Genomic DNA, 21,041 nt, shown 5'->3' on the forward strand with positions numbered 1-21,041 from the left:
GTTATACTGTCATAACAGTTTTCCAATTGCTTGAAATAAAAACTTTTGAAAAGTCACTTAGTACCACTGAGGGTCACAGGAATCACTGGAAGCCACCAAGGGTCACAAGAGTCAACGCGTTTCGCTCTTATACAGAGCTTTATCAAGATACTTGTGAGTCCTAAGTGTAGATGTTTATAGCTGATGCCAGACTTTGATTGGTTAGTTTTTCAATGGATTAAAGGTGGAATTTTCAACTCACCTTCTGGTAAGGTAGAATTTTTGGAAAACTCATACTTGTATCATAATAAATAATCAATCTCCCTTGTTATTTGTGCTTTATGTGTCCTATTGTCGTACTATTCTTGCTGGTAATGCATGAATTATAAAATAAATATAAAATAAACATATATTATAAGATAAAAATGAAAATTAAATCTCTAATAAAAGATAAAAAAAGCAGTAATGAATATAAAGAAAAACAAAAAGTAATAATTGAAAAATTATCCAATCTCAATAAAGATCTTCTCAGAACTAAATGGAATAAGATGGAAAGGGATATTAATGATAATAACCCAATAACCAATGAAAATACTAATAAAACTGAACCAGAACACATACACAATAAAGAACAAAGAAATGATTATAAATATGACTATAAACAAGTTAAACCTATCAGAACATTTCATTCATATAACAATAGAAGAAGTGATCAAGAAAATAGAAACTATTATTCGTATAACAATAACTATGAACAAAATAGATCGTATCAGAGAAATTGGCAAGCTGACAGACCAAGATTCCCAAGATACCAAAATAGAGAACACTTCTATTCTGAATTTCAACATAACACCTTTAGGCAACATCCACATAGGGAATATCAAAATAGACATAATAATTGGGAATATCCCAGAAACACAAATAGAAGGAATAGTTCTAAACAAGAACAATACTGGGAAACACCAACATATAATCGCTATGAATCCCTTGGGAATCATAAATCAATGAAAGATAATCAAATTAATGACGAACCAGTTTTTTTAGAGAGGAGCCCTCTAAAGGAGGGCACCTCAAGGGAGTTATCAGACGAGAGAAAGAACAAAATGCAAGAAAGAAAAGAAGCCTAGAGGAAAGAGAGGAAGAGGAAGGTCAAAACGAGGCAAAAAGGCTGAAATAAATAAACATCAGGGTATTTTTAACTTAAGTAGTAAAATTTTGAATAAAGAGGAAGAAAGGGTCCTAAGTTTGGGCTTATCTTTCGCCCCAACAACACGGATAAATAAATTTAATTCCCATATCCATGCAAAAAAATTCGTTAGAAATCTAACCATTAAAAGATTCTTCCTAAAAAACCCCATAGAAAGGCAATTAGATTTGAAACAAGACGGTATTCAACACACTAATCTTAAAATAAAATCAAAATTTAACCCCATTCATGAAAAAGGTAATTATTTGGAAACCTTTGAAAGACTAGTTTGTAAAGACATCCAAAAATGTAATTTACCAAAAATAAAAAAATATAATATAAGTATAAAAGAGAAAAAAGTAATGGAGAATCTACAAAACAATACAGAGATTGCAATAAAATCCGCGGATAAGGGCGGTGGGATTGTCCTGATGGATACAATACAATATTTAAAAGAAGGACATAGGCTCCTCAATGAGAACAAAACCTATAAAAAATTAGAACTAGACCCAACAGAAACATTTAACAAAAATCTTAATAAATTGTTATCAGAAGGTAAAAAATCAGGTATACTTAACAACAAAGAACTAGAATTTTTAACACCAAAATTCCCTAAGATCCCAATATTTTACTTTCTGCCGAAAATTCACAAATGTTTAGTTAACCCCCCCGGCAGACCAATTATCTCCGGTATCGACTCCCCATCAGCAAATTTATCAAAATATGTAGATACCTTTTTGCAAAAACACGTAAAAGAGCTAAAGTCTTATCTCAAAGACTCAACTCAGGTCCTTAATTTATTAAAAACTATTAAATGGAAAAATAATATGATTCTAGCCACTTTCGATGTTACTTCGTTGTATACGGTTATTAATCACTCCAAAGGCATACAAGTAGTTGATTCCTTCTTGAAATCAGATTACAATATGACAGACCAACAAAGAACCTTTATTCTAAAAAGCATTAGATATATTTTAGAAAATAATTATTTTTCCTTTAACCAAATTTTTTTTTTACAAACAGAAGGTACGGCTATGGGCACAAGGTTTGCGCCTAGCTATGCCAACCTCTTCATGGGTTCTTGGGAAAATTACTTCTTCAGAGATGGTGGCTATGGCGCAAACCTTGTGCTCTACAAGAGATATATAGACGACCTACTTATAATTTGGGAAGGAACAGAACAGGATTTAACTAAAATGTTTAACAATATGAATACCAATAATTTAGGTCTAAAATTCACGTCTAATTGGAGCAAAAGTTCGATAACATTTTTAGATTTGGAAATTATGGTTATAGATGAACTAATAGAAACTAGAACACATTTTAAAAAAACCGATTCAAATAACTACATACACTCCAAAAGTTGTCATCTAGAAACTTGGAAAAAAAGTATTCCAACAGGCCAATACTTAAGAATAAAGAAAAATTGTTCTAGAACCGTAGATTTTGAGAATCAATCTAAATTATTAACAGATAGATTTCTATCTAGAGGATATAATAGAGAAACTACTAACATAGCCGAGGAGAGAGCTAGTAATACAGAAAGGGATAATTTATTAATGTACAAAGAAAAACAAAATGATCCTAAAGATAAAATTAAAACACCATTATTACTGATTATCATGATGATCATAATATAATAAAAATAATAGTAAAAAAACACTGGCACCTTATTAAGGAAGATGACATCTTGGGAGATAAGATCTCTGAAACACCAAATTTCATATTTCGAAAAGCAACCAATCTGAAGAATATACTAGCTCCCAGTGAGTTTAAACCACCTAAAAAAACATATTCTAGACAAAAGGATCTGAATGGAAAAGCAATTGCAGGCTTTTTTCCATGTTATTCGTGTAAAGCTTGCAAACACAGCAAAAAGCTAAACAGTATTAAAATTAATAAAATAGAGAAACCGTTCCTAATTAAAGATATAATAAGGCGCACAACGAAAAATGTAATATACATCCTAAAATGTTCTTGCAACCTCTTTTATCTAGGTGAAACAAAAAGAATGGTAAAAGATAGAATCAGAGAGCACTTAAATAACATAAAAAATGGGATCGATGATACACATCTTTACAGACATTTTAAAACAGTCCATAAAGGGAATAATAAAGACCTGTCATACTGGGGTATAAAAAAAGTACACAAACATTGGAGAGGAGGAAATCTTGAAAAGAAATTATTGATTAAGGAAGCAGAATTAATATATAAATATGACACACTATATCCTAGAGGCTTGAATTCCGAACTAGATCTTTCCCCCTTTCTATTTGAATAATACCATAAATCATCCCCCAACAATGTTTTAATCAAATTACATTGATAAATAGACACCATATAAAATATCTAATATATCCACTATCCTATTCTTACTATGAATTATGGATTTTACATCACTAATTTAATTTATCACTTAATCGTTAGGCTCAGCAATGTTTTTAAAATATGAAATGTGCAATAGTTCACCTAGGTTTTAGAATTATATTAACTGGATAAGTTGGTTGATCTTTTAATTTTTTAATTGAGGAAATATCGATGTATTAGAGATTTAATTTTCATTTTTATCTTATAATATATGTTTATTTTATATTTATTTTATAATTCATGCATTACCAGCAAGAATAGTACGACAATAGGACACATAAAGCACAAATAACAAGGGAGATTGATTATTTATTATGATACAAGTATGAGTTTTCCAAAAATTCAACCTCCCAGAAGGTGAGTTGAAAATTCCACCTTTAATCCATTGAAAAACTAACCAATCAAAGTCTGGCATCAGCTATAAACATCTACACTTAGGACTCACAAGTATCTTGATAAAGCTCTGTATAAGAGCGAAACGCGTCGACTCTTGTGACCCTTGGTGGCTTCCAGTGATTCCTGTGACCCTCAGTGGTACTAAGTGACTTTTCAAAAGTTTTTATTTCAAGCAATTGGAAAACTGTTATGACAGTATAACCCGGGTTATTTCCACTACCATCACATCTTTCAAGTATTCCTTTCCTGCGTGTACAACACTAAGTGCAGGATCTTGTTGGAACACAGAGGCTCTGAAAAGTTAAAGAGCCGAATTGTTACTTTGTAACGGATTCAGAAGATCAAAGACCAGGCAGTGACGTCAGACGCCGACTACACGCGGCGGGTCTGAGTTTGCAGTCGCATCGAGGAAGGAAGCAGTGACTGAACCGGCTATAAGGGAGAAGGTAACTCATACGCTAAGTATCATAACACTCATCTGTTCTCACTTTGAACCGCCAAGCTTGGGACTGCATATTATACAACTTTACTGACTTTGTAAAAACCTTAATTGCCATAACAGGAAATATTTCTGTCAAGAAAATACGGCAATTGGAAATTCTTAGAAATTTGATTGCAGAGACTCCCTTGTTATACAGAGTTGCGGGAAATTATTAGGGATTCAGATTCCATTGTTATTAAGTTTTAGTTTTTATTTTCTACACATTTTTATTGGGGAGACGTCCCTTTATTCTATATTATCAAATCTGATTTTACATTGCTAAAATAAATAATTTTTATTAAGATTTATTCTCCTCTTTAGTGGTTTTTTAGAACATATTTGTATGAAATAGATATACCTATATAGTATTTGCATTTAGATACTTTGAAACATCGTTATATTTAGAAATTGTAAGTTAACACATATCTAATACAAAACCTAAAACGCATTGAAATTTTCAGGAAAAACATTGATTCTATATAGTATTGAATACTAATAATCAAGGAACTTTGGGTGTACAAGATCTATCACAAAGTGCACTTTATTCACATTTTAAATCACGATATATGATCATACTGTATCTTAAATGTTATATAACACAAATTGCAACACAATACTCATATAAATTAACACTGATAAAAAAATTTGGTATTATAATTCAGAATAATCAACTAAGGAAAATTTAATTATACATACACACATTGTGTTAAATATTCACACATTGGATTTCTTAAGCTTTCACTAGCGCCCTCACGCCCCGCCCCCCCCTTTTTTAGTATAACACAAAATTAGTCTGAAGGACTTTTTTACTGTGAGGTGTTTGGAATCACTGTTTCCAGTGCTCTACTTACTCCACTCATACCTAGAATTCCCAGGAAGGAAACTCTTGTGAGAGGGGATAGAGAACTCTTCTTTTCGTTCACTTTCCACCCATGAGACCTCAGGAATGCCAGAACAATGTCCGTATGGGACTTGGCAATTTGGAAATTCGACGCCTGTATCAGAATGTCGTCCAAGTAAGGGGCTACTGCTATGCCCCGCGGCCTTAGGACCGCCAGAAGTGACCCCAGAACCTTCGTAAAGATTATTGGTGCCGTAGCTAACCCAAAGGGAAGAGCCACAAACTGGTAATGCCTGTCTAGGAAGGCGAACCTGAGAAACCGATGATGATCTTTGTGTATCGGAATGTGAAGATAAGCATCCTTTAAGTCCACGGTAGTCATGTATTGACCCTCCTGGATCATAGGTAGGATGGTTCGAATAGTCTCCATCTTGAAAGATGGGACCCTGAGAAATTTGTTTAGGATCTTGAGATCTAAGATTGGTCTGAAGGTTCCCTCTTTCTTGGGAACCACAAAGAGATTTGAATAGAAGCCTTGCCCCTGTTCCTCCTTTGGAACTGGGTGGATCACTCCCATAACTAGAAGGTCTTGAACACAATGTAAGAATGCCTCTCTCTTTATCTGGTCTGCAAATAATTGTGAGAGGTGAAATCTTCCTTTTGGGGAAGAAGCTTTGAAGTCCAGAAGATATCCCTGGGACACAATTTCCAACGCCCAGGGATCCTGGACATCTCTTGCCCAAGCCTGGGCGAAGAGAGAAAGTCTGCCCCCTACTAGATCCGTTACCGTATCGGGGGCTGATCTTTCATGCTGTCTTAGAGGCAGCAGCAGGCTTCTTGGCCTGCTTACCTTTGTTCCAGGCCTGGTTAGGTCTCCAGACTGGCTTGGACTGGGCAAAATTTCCCTCTTGTTTTGCATTAGAGGGAGTTGATGCCGCGCTCGTCTTAAAGTTTCGAAAGGCACGAAAATTAGTTTGTTTGGTCCTTAATTTATTAGACCTATCCTGAGGAAGGGCATGACCTTTTCCTCCAGTAATATCAGAAATGATCTCCTTCAGTCCAGGCCCGAATAGGGTCTGCCCCTTGAAGGGAATGTTGAGAAGCTTAGACTTTGAAGTAACGTCAGCTGACCAGGATTTAAGCCATAGCGCCCTACGCGCCTGTATAGCAAAACCTGAGTTCTTAGCCGTTAGTTTGGTTAAATGAACAACGGCGTCAGAAACAAATGAATTGGCTAGCTTAAGCGCTTTAAGCTTGTCAAGTATATCATCCAATGGAGTTTCTACCTGTAAGGCCTCTTCCAGAGACTCAAACCAGAAGGCCGCAGCAGCAGTGACCGGGGCAATGCATGCAAGAGGCTGGAGAATAAAACCTTGTTGAATAAACTTTCTTAAGGTAACCCTCTAACTTTTTATCCATTGGATCTAGGAAAGCACAACTGTCCTCGACGGGAATAGTTGTACGCTTAGCTAGGGTAGAAACTGCTCCCTCCACCTTAGGGACCGTTTGCCATAAGTCCTGTGTAGCGGCATCTATTGGAAACATTTTCTTAAAAATAGGAGGGGGAGAGAACGGTACACCTGGTCTATCCCATTCCTTAGTAATAATTTCTGAAAACTTTTTAGGTATTGGAAAAACATCAGTGTAAACAGGCACTGCATAGTATTTATCCAATCTACACAATTTCTCTGGCACTATAATGGTGTCACAGTCATCCAGAGTAGCTAAAACCTCCCTGAGCAACAGGCGGAGGTGTTCAAGCTTAAATTTAAATGTAGACATATCAGAATCAGGTTGAAGCATCTTCCCTGAGTCAGAAAAATCACCCACAGAAAGAAGCTCTCCTGCCTCAGCTTCTGCATATTGTGAGGGGATATCAGACATAGCTACTAAAGCGTCAGAGAGCTCTGTATTTTTTCTAGTCCCAGAGCTGTCTCGCTTTCCTTGTAACCCTGGTAGTTTGGACAATACCGCTGTAAGGGTATGATCCATAACTGCCGCCATGTCTTGTAAAGTAAACGCCATGGGCGCGCTAGATGTACTTGGCGCCACTTGAGCGGGAGTCCCTTGAGCGGGAGTCAAAGGTTCTGACACGTGGGGCGAGTTAGTCGGCATAACTTCCCCCTTGTCAATTTCCTCTGGTGATAAATCTTTTAAAGACAGAATATGATCTTTATAACTTAAAGTAAAATCAGTACATTTGGTACACATTCTAAGAGGGGGTTCCACAATGGCTTCTAAACATAATGAACAAGGCGTTTCCTCTATGTCAGACATGTTTAAACAGACTAGCAATGAGACCAGCAAGCTTGGAAAACACTTTGATAAATGTAAACAAGCAAAAAATAAAAACGGTACTGTGCCTTTAAGAGAAACAAATTTTGTCAGAAATTGAAAAACAGTGATAAAAAGCAGTAAATCTTACGAAATGTTTACAGTGTGTATAATAGACTAACAGAGCATTGCACCCACTTGCAAATGGATGATTAACCCCTTAGTTTCAAAACCGGATCAAAAAAACAATATAAACGTTTTTTAACAGTCACAACAAACTGCCACAACTCTGCTGTGACCCTACCTGCCCATACAACGACTTTTGAAGGCACAAAAACCCTTTGTAGAGGTCCTAAGTGTTCAGGGGACTCCTAGGGAAGCTGGAAGTCTCAAGCTGCAAAAACTACTGCACGATTTAGGCCTGAAATTAGGCCCCTCCCAACCTGTACTCACAGTGAGAGGGCCATAAAAAACTATCCCTAGGCAAAATCTAGCCAGCCATGTGGAAAAAACTGGGCCCCAATAAAGTTTTATCACCAATATGTAGAAAAAAACATTTAAACACTTCCAGCAAACGTTATCTTATTTTACCTTTTACAGCAAGCATGATACTAGTCGTTATTAAATCACTGTAATCAGGCTTACCTTAAATAAATCCGGTATTAACAGCATTTTCTAGCATATTCATTTCTCTAGAAAAAATTTAAACTGCACATACCTCATAGCAGGAGACCCTGCACGCCAATCCCCCAGCTGAAGTTACCTCATCTCTTCAGTTATGTGTGAGAACAGCAATGGATCTTAGTTACAACCTGCTAAGATCATCAAAAATACAGGCAGACTCTTCTTCAACTTTCTGCCTGAGGCTAAAACAGTACAACTCTGGTACCATTTGAAAATAATAAACTTTTGATTGAAGATAAACTACATAAATTCACCACATCTCTCTAGCTACTTCCTATCTTGTCGAGAGCTGCAAGAGAATGACTGGTAGGTGGCAGTTAGGGGAGGAGCTATATAGACAGCTCTGCTGTGGGTGATCCTCTTGCAGCTTCCTGTTGGGAAGGAGAATATCCCACAAGTAATGGATGATCCGTGGACTGGATACACCTTACAAGAGAAAGAGCAGTTAAATGTGGGGAATTAAGGACAGATTTGAGTCAAGTGTTACTCCGAGGCAGCGGACTTGGGGTGATGGGGGAATAGTGGTGCCGCCAACAGTGATGGAAAAATTAGAAACTGTAGTAGAGTTAGAGGGGGGATTAGAAGTAGTTCGGTCTTGGCCATGATTATTTTTAGGTGGTGAGAGGCCATCCAGGAGGAAATGCCAGATAAGCAGTCGCTGATGTGAGAATTGACAGAAGGAGAGAGTGCAAGGGTGGAAAGGTAGATCTGGGTGTCATCAGCATAGAGGTAGTAGTTGAAGCCATAGCTGTTGATAAGTTTACGCAGTGAAGAAGTGTAAATAGAGAAGAGTAGAGGACCCAGGACAGAGCCTTGGGGTACTCCAACAGACAAAGGCAATGGAGAGGAGGAGCCACCAGCAAGAGAGACGGAGAAGGATCTGTTAGAGAGATAAGAGTTAATCCAGGAGAGGGCAGTGTCACAAAGCCCAAGAGAGCTGAGAGTCCATAGGAGAAGGGGATGGTCAACAGTGTCAAATGCAGCAGTGAGGTAAGATGAGTATAGAGAAGTAGCCTTTGTTTTTAGCAGAAAGGAGATCGTTAGTAACCTTGGTGAGGGCAGTCTCAGTTGAGTGTTGGGGACGGAAGCCAGATTGTAGGGGGTCGAGCAGTGAGTTGGAGGACAGGAAGTGGGTTAGGCGATCAAAAACTAGTTTTTCAAGGATTTTTGAAGCTAGTGGGAGCAGTGATATGGGGTGGTAATTTGCAGGAGAGTTAGGGTCAAGGGAGGGGTTTTTGAGGATGAGGGTGACCTTTGCATGTTTGAAGGAGGCATGGAATGAGCCGGTAGAAAGGGATAGGTTGAATATGTGGGTAAAAGCCGGAGTGAGGGTGGGAGACAGAGAAGGTATTAGATGCGAAGGAATAGGGTCAAGTGGGCAGGTAGTAAGGTGTGAGGAAGACAATAGGAAAGCCACTTCACTCTCAGTGGTTGGGAGGAGGATGCAGAGAGGATGCAGAGAGATGTTTCTTCGGATGGTAAGTGTTTTATTGAAAAAGTCAGCCAGGTCTTGAGCAATGGGGTGTGATTGCTTAGGACATTTTGAGGTTAATATTATTTTTCTTTTATTTACATTGATATGTTCAGGTGATATTTTCTAGTCAGCTTTTTACAGCTATGTTGCATCACTTTCCAGTGCTTCAACATTTGGGTATCCTGTCCCTTTAATATATGTTATAGATGACAATCCAAAGATTCTACAACAGTCATTTTAGTTTCTACATTTTAAAGGGACAGCCACAACCAGAATTTTTGTTGTTTAAAAAGATAAATAATTTTAATTTTAATTTTTATTACCCATTCCCCAGTTTTGCATAACCAATACTGTTATAATAATACACATTTTACCTCTGTAATTACCTTGTATCTAAGCCTCTGCAAACTGCCCCCTTATTTCAGTTCTTTTGACAGACTTGCATTTTAGCCAATCAGTGCTCACTCCTAGGTAACTTCACGTGTGTGAGTTCAATGTTATCTATACACATGAACTAATGCCCTCTAGTGGTGAAAAACTGTCAAAATGCATTTAGATTAGAGGCGGCCTTCAAGGGCTAAGAAATAAGCATATGAACCTCCTAGGTTTAGCTTTCAACTAAGAATACCAAGAGAACAAAGCAAAATTGGTGATAAAAGTAAATAGGAAAGTTGTTTAAAATTACATGCCCTATTTGAATCATGAAAGTTTATTTTGGACTTGAATGTTCCTTTAAGCCTAAAAAGTCACTGGACAATTGAGCTATAAATGGAAAATATGGAAAAACCAGACTACCTTTGGACAAGACAAAGAAAAAATTATAATAGGAGTTAAAATTGCAGCTCTATCTGAATCATGAAAGAAAAAAATGTGTGTTTTATACTCCTTTAATCACCAATGATTTCCAATTAGATGCATTTCCCTTTTAAGAAGCAACATTCCATAAATTAACATAATAACGTTACATTCAAATGTCATTTTTTTTTATATATAATATAAATACTGTATTTTTATTGCTGCATTCCTCCTGTTTGTGACTTCTTTTTTTTAAATTGCCCACAGGATTAAATATTGGTTGTTATATTTAATCATAAAAGTTGACAGAATCTCATTTGTTATCTATAGGCTATCTGTTAACTCTATTAACCAACACGGATTCTGATCGTTTTCTTATAGTTATCTATTTATCTATTTACACTGAAATAAGACATCATGTTTATTACGCTCCAGTTCTATAGAATAAATATCAACACTTTACAGTTATCCTCTGCATTACTGAGAACACAAAAAATCTAACAGAATTTTTCCCCGTATTTGTGTTTACTACATATTTATTGGTCAGTGGATCCTAACTGATTAGGATCAACTGGTGACCTTTCTAAATGGATGACTTTTGAGATATATATATATATTTGCTCTCATGCCACATATCACACTTCATATGAAATGTTTCCATTTGGTTTCCACAGGTTTGAAAATATAATCCGCAGAGCAAGGGAGAGTAACTTTTTCTACCTTTAGGCCAGTTTATAAAAATGAACAGTGACACGTTATAAGTGTCATTTTCCTTAATTCTCTTTTGCTCTACAATAATTCTAGTCTTCTTCAATCTTCCTCATCTAACTTCAAGCTGGGTAGATAAAGTCTTGTTGACCGGATGTTGCGCAACCCTACTGTAAGTCACCATTACCTAAACTGAACTGCGCCACATCCCATTTCTTACCTAGACAAGCTATTTGTTCAGCTGTTGGACTTTATGTTAACATATATTTTTGTATTGTTTCAATATTTCTGATTACTTTTCCTGTTCAGTTTACCATGACATTGTTATTCTGTCGCCAACAAATGCTGCACCTCTGTAAAGTACACTGTTAACATTTGTTCCATACACAAGAGATCACTAGTAACTTTTTTTGAGGCTCACATTTTTTTTTTCAGTTTTAGACTTTCAGACTTAAAGGGACAGTCTAGGCCAAAATAAACTTTCATGATTCAGATAGAGCATGTAATTTTAAACAATTTTCCAATTTACTTTTATCACCAATTTTGCTTTGTTCTCTTGGTGTTCTTAGTTGAAAGCTTAACCTAGGAGGTTCATATGCTAATTTCTTAGACCTTGAAGCCCACCTCTTTCAGATTGCATTTTAACAGTTTTTCACCACTAGAGGGTGTTAGTTCACATATTTCATATAGATAACACTGCTCGTGCACGTGAAGTAATCTGGGAGCTGGCACTGATTGGCTAGACTGCAAGTCTGTCAAAAGAACTGAAAAAAGGGGCAGTTTGCAGAGGTTTAGATACAAGATAATCACAGAGGTTAAAAGTATATTATTATAACTGTGTTGGTTATGCAAAACTGGGAAATGGGTAATAAAGGGATTATCTATCTTTTAAAACAATAAAAATTCTGGTGTAGACTGTCCCTTTAAAGGGACATCAAAGTGATTTTTATATATGTATATCCATGGTACATATCAGCAGTTTAATACTGCATTGCAAAAAGCCAATGTTCAAAAACACATTTATTAATGACTTGCAACTACTTTGAAGACCTGTTGATTATGTTTAGCTTATCTCGCTTAAAGGGACAGTAAGGTCAAAATTAAACTTTCATAAATTGGATAGAATGCACAGTTTTAACTTTCTAATTTACTTCAACTATCAAATTTGCTTTGTTCCCTTTGTGGAAGAGTATACCTAGGTAGCCTCAGGGGCAGCAATGCACTACTGGATGCTAATTGCTAATTGATGGCTGCAGCTGCACATATATGTCTCTTGTCATTGGCTCATCAGATGTGTTCAGTTGGCTCCCAGTAGTGCATTTCTGCTCTAGAGCCTCCTCTTCAACAAATGATACAAAGAAGTTGTTTAAAATGACATGTTTTATGAAAATCATAAAAGTTTAATTTTAACTTTACTGGCCCTTTAATTATGGGCTAATCAGGGCTATGTGTAAATAAATCTACCTATTGCTCTAAGCAATCACTGTATTTTGTAGCCAGTATAGGCAATTTGCTTTTCAACTTCTCGAGCGAGAGTGGAATAACCACAAATTTTACACAAAAGCAAGATGTGTTCTATGTTTCTTGAAATATTTTCATTGGTAGGAAACACATTGGCCTAGATTTAGAGTTCGGCGGTAAAAGGGCTGTTAACGCTCCGCGGGCTTTTTTCTGGCCGCACCATAAATTTAACTCTGGTATCGAGAGTTAAAACAAATGCTGCGTTAGGCTCCAAAAAAGGAGCGTAGGGCATTTTTAGCGCAAATGCAACTCTCGATACCAGAGTTGCTTACGGACGCGGCCAGCCTCAAAAACGTGCTCGTGCACGATTCTCCCATAGGAAACAATGGGACTGTTTGAGCTGAAAAAAAACCTAACACCTGCAAAAAAGCAGCGTTCAGCTCCTAACGCAGCCCCATTGTTTCCTATGGGGAAACACTTCCTACGTCTGCACCTAACACCCTAACATGAACCCCAAGTCTAAACACCCCTAACCTTACACTTATTAACCCCTAATCTTCCGCCCCCGCTATCGCTGACCCCTGCATTACAGTTTTAACCCCTAATCTTCCGCTCCGTAAACCGCCGCAACCTACGTTATCCCTATGTACCCCTAATCTGCTGCCCTAACATCGCCGACCCCTATATTATATTTATTAACCCCTAATCTGCCCCCCTCAACGTCGCCGACACCTACCTTCAATTATTAACCCCTAATCTTCCGATCGGAGCTCACCGCTATTCTAATAAATGTATTAACCCCTAAAGCTAAGTCTAACCCTAACACTAACACCCCCCTAACTTAAATATAATTTACATATAACGAAATAAATTAACTCTTATTAAATAAATGATTCCTATTTAAAGCTAAATACTTACCTATAAAATAAACCCTAATATAGCTACAATATAAATTATAATTATATTTTAGCTATTTTAGGATTAATATTTATTTTACAGGCAACTTGGTATTTATTTTAACCAGGTACAATAGCTATTAAATAGTTAAGAACTATTTAATAGCTACCTAGTTAAAATAATAACAAAATTACCTGTAAAATAAATCCTAACCTAAGATATAATTAAACCTAACACTACCCTATCAATAAAATAATTAAATAAACTACCTACAATTACCTACAATTAACCTAACACTACACTATCAATAAATAAATTAAACACAATTGCTACAAATAAATACAATTAAATAAACTAGCTAAAGTACAAAAAATAAAAAAGAACTAAGTTACAGAAAATAAAAAAATATTTACAAACATAAGAAAAATATTACAACAATTTTAAACTAATTACACCTACTCTAAGCCCCCTAATAAAATAACAAAGCCCCCCAAAATAATAAATTCCCTACCCTATTCTAAATTTAAAAAGTTACAAGCTCTTTTACCTTACCAGCCCTGAACAGGGCCCTTTGCGGGGCATGCCCCAAGAAGTTCAGCTCTTTTGCCTGTAAAAGAAAACATTCAATACCCCCCCCCCCCAACATTACAACCCACCACCCACATACCCCTAATCTAACCCAAACCCCCCTTAAAAAAACCAAAAACTAAGCCCCTGAAGATCTTCCTACCTTGTCTTCACCATCCAGGTATCACCGATCCGTCCTGGCTCCAAGATCTTCATCCAACCCAAGCGGGGGCTAGACATCCACTGAAGAAGTCCAGAAGAGGGTCCAAAGTCTTCCTCCTATCCGGCAAGAAGAGGACATCCGGACCGGCAAACATCTTCTCCAAGCGGCATCTTCGATCTTCTTCCATCCGGTGCGGAGCGGGTCCATCTTGAAGCAGGCGACGCGGATCCATCCTCTTCTTCCGATGTCTCCCGACTAATGACGGTTCCTTTAAGGGACGTCATCCAAGATGGCGTCCCTCGAATTCCGATTGGCTGATAGGATTCTATCAGCCAATCGGAATTAAGGTAGGAATTTTCTGATTGGCTGATGGAATCAGCCAATCAGAATCAAGTTCAATCCGATTGGCTGATCCAATCAGCCAATCAGATTGAGCTCGCATTCTATTGGCTGTTCCGATCAGCCAATAGAATGCGAGCTCAATCTGATTGGCTGATTGGATCGGCCAATCGGATTGAACTAGATTCTGATTGGCTGATTCCATCAGCCAATCAGAAAATTCCTACCTTAATTCCGATTGGCTGATAGAATCCTATCAGCCAATCGGAATTCGAGGGACGCCATCTTGGATGACGTCCCTTAAAGGAACCGTCATTCGTCGGGAGACATCGGAAGAAGAGGATGGATCCGCGTCGCCTGCTTCAAGATGGACCCGCTCCGCACCGGATGGAAGAAGATCGAAGATGCCGCTTGGAGAAGATGTTTGCCGGTCCGGATGTCCTCTTCTTGCCGGATAGGAGGAAGACTTTGGACCCTCTTCTGGACTTCTTCAGTGGATGTCTAGCCCCCGCTTGGGTTGGATGAAGATCTTGGAGCCAGGACGGATCGGTGATACCTGGATGGTGAAGACAAGGTAGGAAGATCTTCAGGGGCTTAGTGTTAGGTTTATTTAAGGGGGGTTTGGGTTAGATTAGGGGTATGTGGGTGGTGGGTTGTAATGTTGGGGGGGGGGTATTGTATGTTTTCTTTTACAGGCAAAAGAGCTGAACTTCTTGGGGCATGCCCCGCAAAGGGCCCTGTTCAGGGCTGGTAAGGTAAAAGAGCTTGTAACTTTTTAAATTTAGAATAGGGTAGGGAATTTATTATTTTGGGGGGCTTTGTTATTTTATTAGGGGGCTTAGAGTAGGTGTAATTAGTTTAAAATTGTTGTAATATTTTTCTTATGTTTGTAAATATTTTTTTATTTTCTGTAACTTAGTTCTTTTTTATTTTTTGTACTTTAGCTAGTTTATTTAATTGTATTTATTTGTAGCAATTGTGTTTAATTTATTTATTGATAGTGTAGTGTTAGGTTAATTGTAGGTAATTGTAGGTAGTTTATTTAATTATTTTATTGATAGGGTAGTGTTAGGTTTAATTATATCTTAGGTTAGGATTTATTTTACAGGTAATTTTGTTATTATTTTAACTAGGTAGCTATTAAATAGTTCTTAACTATTTAATAGCTATTGTACCTGGTTAAAATAAATACCAAGTTGCCTGTAAAATAAATATTAATCCTAAAATAGCTAAAATATAATTATAATTTATATTGTAGCTATATTAGGGTTTATTTTATAGGTAAGTATTTAGCTTTAAATAGGAATCATTTATTTAATAAGAGTTAATTTATTTCGTTATATGTAAATTATATTTAAGTTAGGGGGGTGTTAGTGTTAGGGTTAGACTTAGCTTTAGGGGTTAATACATTTATTAGAATAGCGGTGAGCTCCGATCGGAAGATTAGGGGTTAATAATTGAAGTTAGGTGTCGGCGATGTTAGGGAGGGCAGATTAGGGGTTAATACTATTTATGATAGGGTTAGTGAGGCGGGTTAGGGGTTAATAACTTTATTATAGTAGCGGTGCGGTCCGCTCGGCAGATTAGGGGTTAATAAGTGTAGGCAGGTGTCGGCGACGTTGAGGGGGGCAGATTAGGGGATAATAAATATAATATAGGGGTCGGCGGTGTTAGGGGTAGCAGATTAGGGGTACATAGGGATAACGTAGGTGGCGGCGCTTTGCGGTCGGAAGATTAGGGGTTAATTATTTTAAGTAGCTGGCGGCGATGTTGTGGGGGGCAGATTAGGGGTTAATAAATGTAATATAGGGGTCGGCGGGGTTAGGGGCAGCAGATTAGGGGTACATAAGTATAACGTAGGTGGCGGTCGGAAGATTAGGGGTTAAAATTTTTAATCGAGTTGCGGCGATGTGGGGGGACCTCGGTTTAGGGGTACATAGGTAGTTTATGGGTGTTAGTGTACTTTAGGGTACAGTAGTTAAGAGCTTTATGAACCGGCGTTAGCCAGAAAGCTCTTAACTCCTGCTATTTTCAGGCGGCTGGAATCTTGTCGTTAGAGCTCTAACGCTCACTGCAGAAACGACTCTAAATACCAGCGTTAGAAAGATCCCATTGAAAAGATAGGCTACGCAAATGGCGTAGGGGGATCTGCGGTATAGAAAAGTCGCGGCTGTAAAGTGAGCGTTAGACCTTTTAATCACTGACTCCAAATACCAGCGGGCGGCCAAAACCAGCGTTAGGAGCCTCTAACGCTGGTTTTGACGGCTACCGCCGAACTCTAAATCTAGGCCATTGTTTAGATAAATTAAGTTCTTTCTACAGAATGGCAAGGAAACTGCTGCACATGTTATATATGTGATCTGGCCCATAGAATTTTAGAAACATCTTAATTATGGAAACTATCTATGTAACAGGAACAGGGAAAAAGTGATGCATACTCAAACTGCCGCCAGAAAAAAAAAATCATAATAGGAAAAAGTTGGAGCAGGGGCTCGTGGACTCTCACCACCATAAAAGAAAAAAATGATCAGGTAAGCATAAATTATATTTTCTTTCATAAAGGTGGTGAGAGTTCACAATCCATTACTCCTGGGAACAAATACCCAAGCTGTGGAGTCCATGAGTAATCTGGTAAAACCAGATTTATACAATTCCAAATACATTGGGTGATTATTTTATTTCCATAAAATAGCAACTGACCTGGTAGAATGACCCATTTAGAAGGAAAACTGACACATCACTAAATAAGTTTAAAGGGACATGAAACCCAAAAAATTTATTTTATGATTCAGATAGAGAATACAATTTTAAACAACTTTCTAATTTACTTCTATTATGTAATTTGCTTCCTTCTGTTGTTATCCTTTGCTGAAAGGTTTATCTAGGCAAGCTCAGTAGCAGCAGGGAACCTAGGTTCTAGCTGCTGATTGGTGGCTGCATATATATACTGATTGCCATTGGCTCACCCATGTGTTTAGTTAGAAACCATTAGTGCATTGCTGCTCCTTCAAAAATTATACCAAGAGAATGAAAAAAATTAGATAATAGAAGTAAATTAGAAAGTTGTTTAAAATTACATTCTCTATCTATATCACAAAAGAAAAAAAATTGGGTTTCATGTCCCTTTAATGAAAAAAAAGCTGTAACCAAGAGGCTAACGAAAGGCAGTAGCCATCTGACCCTTTCTGGAACCAGAAAAATGAGTAAACAAGCTAGAAGATTGACCAAAATCTTAGTAGCCTACAAAATAGAACTTCAAAGCTCTGTCCATATCCAAATAATGGAGAAGCTCCTCCTTAGAAATCCTTGGATTAGGATAAAAAAAGACAGAACAATTTCAAGATTGATGTCAACAGAAGAAACCACCTTAGGCCAAAAAAAAGGTCAAACTTAGTTCTCAAAACGGCCCTATCCTGAAGAAATAAACAAGATAAGGATGTTCACAACAAAAAGCAGACAAATCACAAATGCTTCTAGCAGAAGACAAAGCCAAAGGAAACAAAACCTGATAGGACAAATATTAAATATGCATAGGTTCAAAAAGGATAAACCTGCAGAACTCTGAAAACCAAATAAGATTCCCTGGAGGAGAAATTGGCCTGGATAAAATTTGGAATATTCAGCTAAGTTAATAACTAATTTTAGCTTAAAGGGACACTCAAGTCAAAATTAAACTTTCATGATTCAGATAGAGCAGCAATTTTAAACAACTTTCCTATTTACTTACATTAACAAAATGTGCACAGTCTTTTTATATTTACACTTTTTTAGTCACCAGCTCCTACTGAGCATGTGCAAGAATTCACAGAATATGCGTATATGCATTTGTGATTGGCTGATGGCTGTCACATGATATATTAATAGTGGAAATAGACATAACTTTGAAATTTGTCAGAAAAAAATCTATTGTCTTTTCCCCCCCAAATTTACTTCCATTATCAAAGTTCGTACAGTCTTTTTATATTCACACTTTCAAGATCCTACTAAGCATGTGCACAAGCTCACAGAGTATACTTATACTAGTCTGTGATTGGTTGATGTCTGTCACATGATACAGGGGGCCGGAAAATGGGAGGAAAAAAATAAATTTGTCAGAAAAAAAATCTACTGCTTATTTGAAATTCAGAGTAGGTGCTATTGCCTTTTTATTATGTAATTCTTCTGAACTGAGTGGTCCTTTAATATTGACTTAAATTTTAGCCGGGTGGTAAGTATAATCAGTCAGGTAGTGAACCCATTTAAATAGGTCTTGGGGTGAATAATGTTTTACCTACAAATTAATTCATTGACCCATTACTCTTACCTTGTCGTTCATCAGCTGGTGGTTGAGTGGGGTCCAAGTGCTCATTTTGGTCTGTAATTTGGAGCCATCTGAGTTCTTCGGTGGTGCAAACGCCATCACTCTCAAGCAATAAAATAATGCTCTCCTATGAAATATTGAGATTGATGGACAATTATTTAATCTGTGAAGATGCGTGTTAACATATTTAAATAGTGTGCTTGCACAAACAGGCTTAGTATTTACTCAATCTGAAGTTATAAAGGCAAAGATGGAATTTTGCTGGGTCATTGTCAGCTGTGTGACTTCTGAAGCCGTTAGAGTAACTTATCACACATGTTTGCACAAATTATGACATGTTGGATTTGTTGAGGATTTTGTTAAAGGTATATTTACTAAAATTGAGTCATTTGTAAATAGTACTACCAAAATATTAACTCAAAGAAAACTACTGTGATAGAATACTAACAAAAGGAGTAAATCCTGACATTTGTGTAGACTGCGTCAATATGGAGGATAAATGTAATATTTTTAGCAAAAAAACATCAATAAAAGAATATTTTACAAATAGTAACAATAAACTCACAGACGAAATACTATAAATAAACATGTTATTGTACAAAACATGTACAGTATCCCACAAAAGTGAGTTCACCCCTCACATTTTTGTAAATATTTTATTATATCTTTTCATGTGACAACACTGAAGAAATGACACTTTGCTACAATGTAAAGTAGTGAGCGTACAGCCTGTATAACAGTGTAAATTTGTTGTCCCCTCCAAATAACTCAACACACAGCCATTAATGTCTAAACCGTTGGCAACAAAAGTGAGTACACCGCTAAGTGGAAATGTCCAAATTGGGCCCAATAAGCCATTTTCCCTCCCCAGTGTCATGTGACTCGTTAGTGTTACATGGTCTCAGGTGTGAATGGGGAGCAGGTGTGTTAAATTTGGTGTTATCGTTCTCACACTCTCTCATACTGGTCACTGGAAGTTCAACATGCACCTCATGGCAAAGAACTCTCTGAGGATCTGAAAAAAAAAGAATTGTTGCTCTACATAAAGATCACCTCGGCTATAAGAAGATTGCCAAGACCCTGGAACTGAGCTGCAGCACGATGGTCAAGACCATACAGTGGTTTCACAGGACAGGTTCCACTCAGAACAGGTCTCGCCATGGTCGACCAAAGAAGTTGAGTGCACGTGCTCAGAGTCTTATCCAGAGGTTGTCTTTGGGAAATAGACGTATGAGTGCTGCCAGCATTGCTGCAGAGTTTAAAGGGGTGGGGGGGGTCAGCCTGTCAGTGTTCAGACCATACGCTGCATACTGCATCAAATTGGTCTGCATGGCTGTCGTCCCAGAAGGAAGGCTCTTCTAAAGATGATGCACAAGAAAGCCCGCAAACAGTTTGCTGAAGACAAGCAGACTAAGGACATGGATTACTGGAACAATGTCCTGTGGTCCGATGAGACCAAGATAAACATATTTGGTTAAGATGGTGTCAAGCTTGTGTGGCGGCAACCAGTTGAGGAGTACAAAGACAAGTGGGTCTTGCCTACAGTCAAGCATGGTGGTGGGAGTGTCATGGTCTGGGCCTGCATGAGTGCTGCCGGCAATGGGGAGCTACAGTTCATTAAGGGAACCATGAATGCCAACATGTACTGTGACATACTGAAGCAGTGCATGATCCCCTCCCTTCGGAGACTTGGCCGCAGGGCAGTATTCCAACATGATAACGACCCCAAACACACCTCCAAGACGACCACTGCCTTGCTAAAGAAGCTGAGGGTAAAGGTGATGGACTGGCCAAGCATGTCTCCAGACCTAAACCCTATTCAGCATCTGTGAGGCATCCTCAAACAGAAGGTGGCGGAGCGCAAGGTCTCTAACATCCACCAGCTCTGTGATGTTATCATGGAGGAGTGGAAGAGGACTCCAGTGGCAACATGTGAAGCTCTGGTGAACTCCATGCCCAAGAGGGTTAAGGCAGTGCTGGAAAATAATGGTGGCCACACAAAATATTGACACTTTGGGCCCAATTTGGACATTTCCACTTAGGGGTGTACTCACTTTTGTTGCCAACGGTTTAGACATTAATGGCTGTGTCTTGAGTCAGTTTGAGGGGACAGCAAATTTACACTGTTA

General features: G+C 37.7%; 1 protein-coding gene across 1 annotated transcript in view; it reads right to left on the minus strand.

Annotated features, from left to right (window-relative positions):
* FBXO16 (F-box protein 16) overlaps window positions 1-19,011 on the minus strand; it is a 158,476-nt gene extending 139,465 nt beyond the window's left edge. Inside the window, exon 1 of the mRNA XM_053708916.1 lies at window positions 18,916-19,011. Coding sequence (XP_053564891.1) covers window positions 18,916-19,011 — 96 coding nt within the window. The remainder of the gene's footprint in view (window positions 1-18,915) is intronic.
* Between the last annotated feature and the right edge of the window lie 2,030 nt (window positions 19,012-21,041).

Source organism: Bombina bombina, chromosome 4 (assembly GCF_027579735.1).
Source record: "Bombina bombina isolate aBomBom1 chromosome 4, aBomBom1.pri, whole genome shotgun sequence".
NCBI classification, from domain to species: Eukaryota; Metazoa; Chordata; class Amphibia; order Anura; family Bombinatoridae; genus Bombina; species Bombina bombina.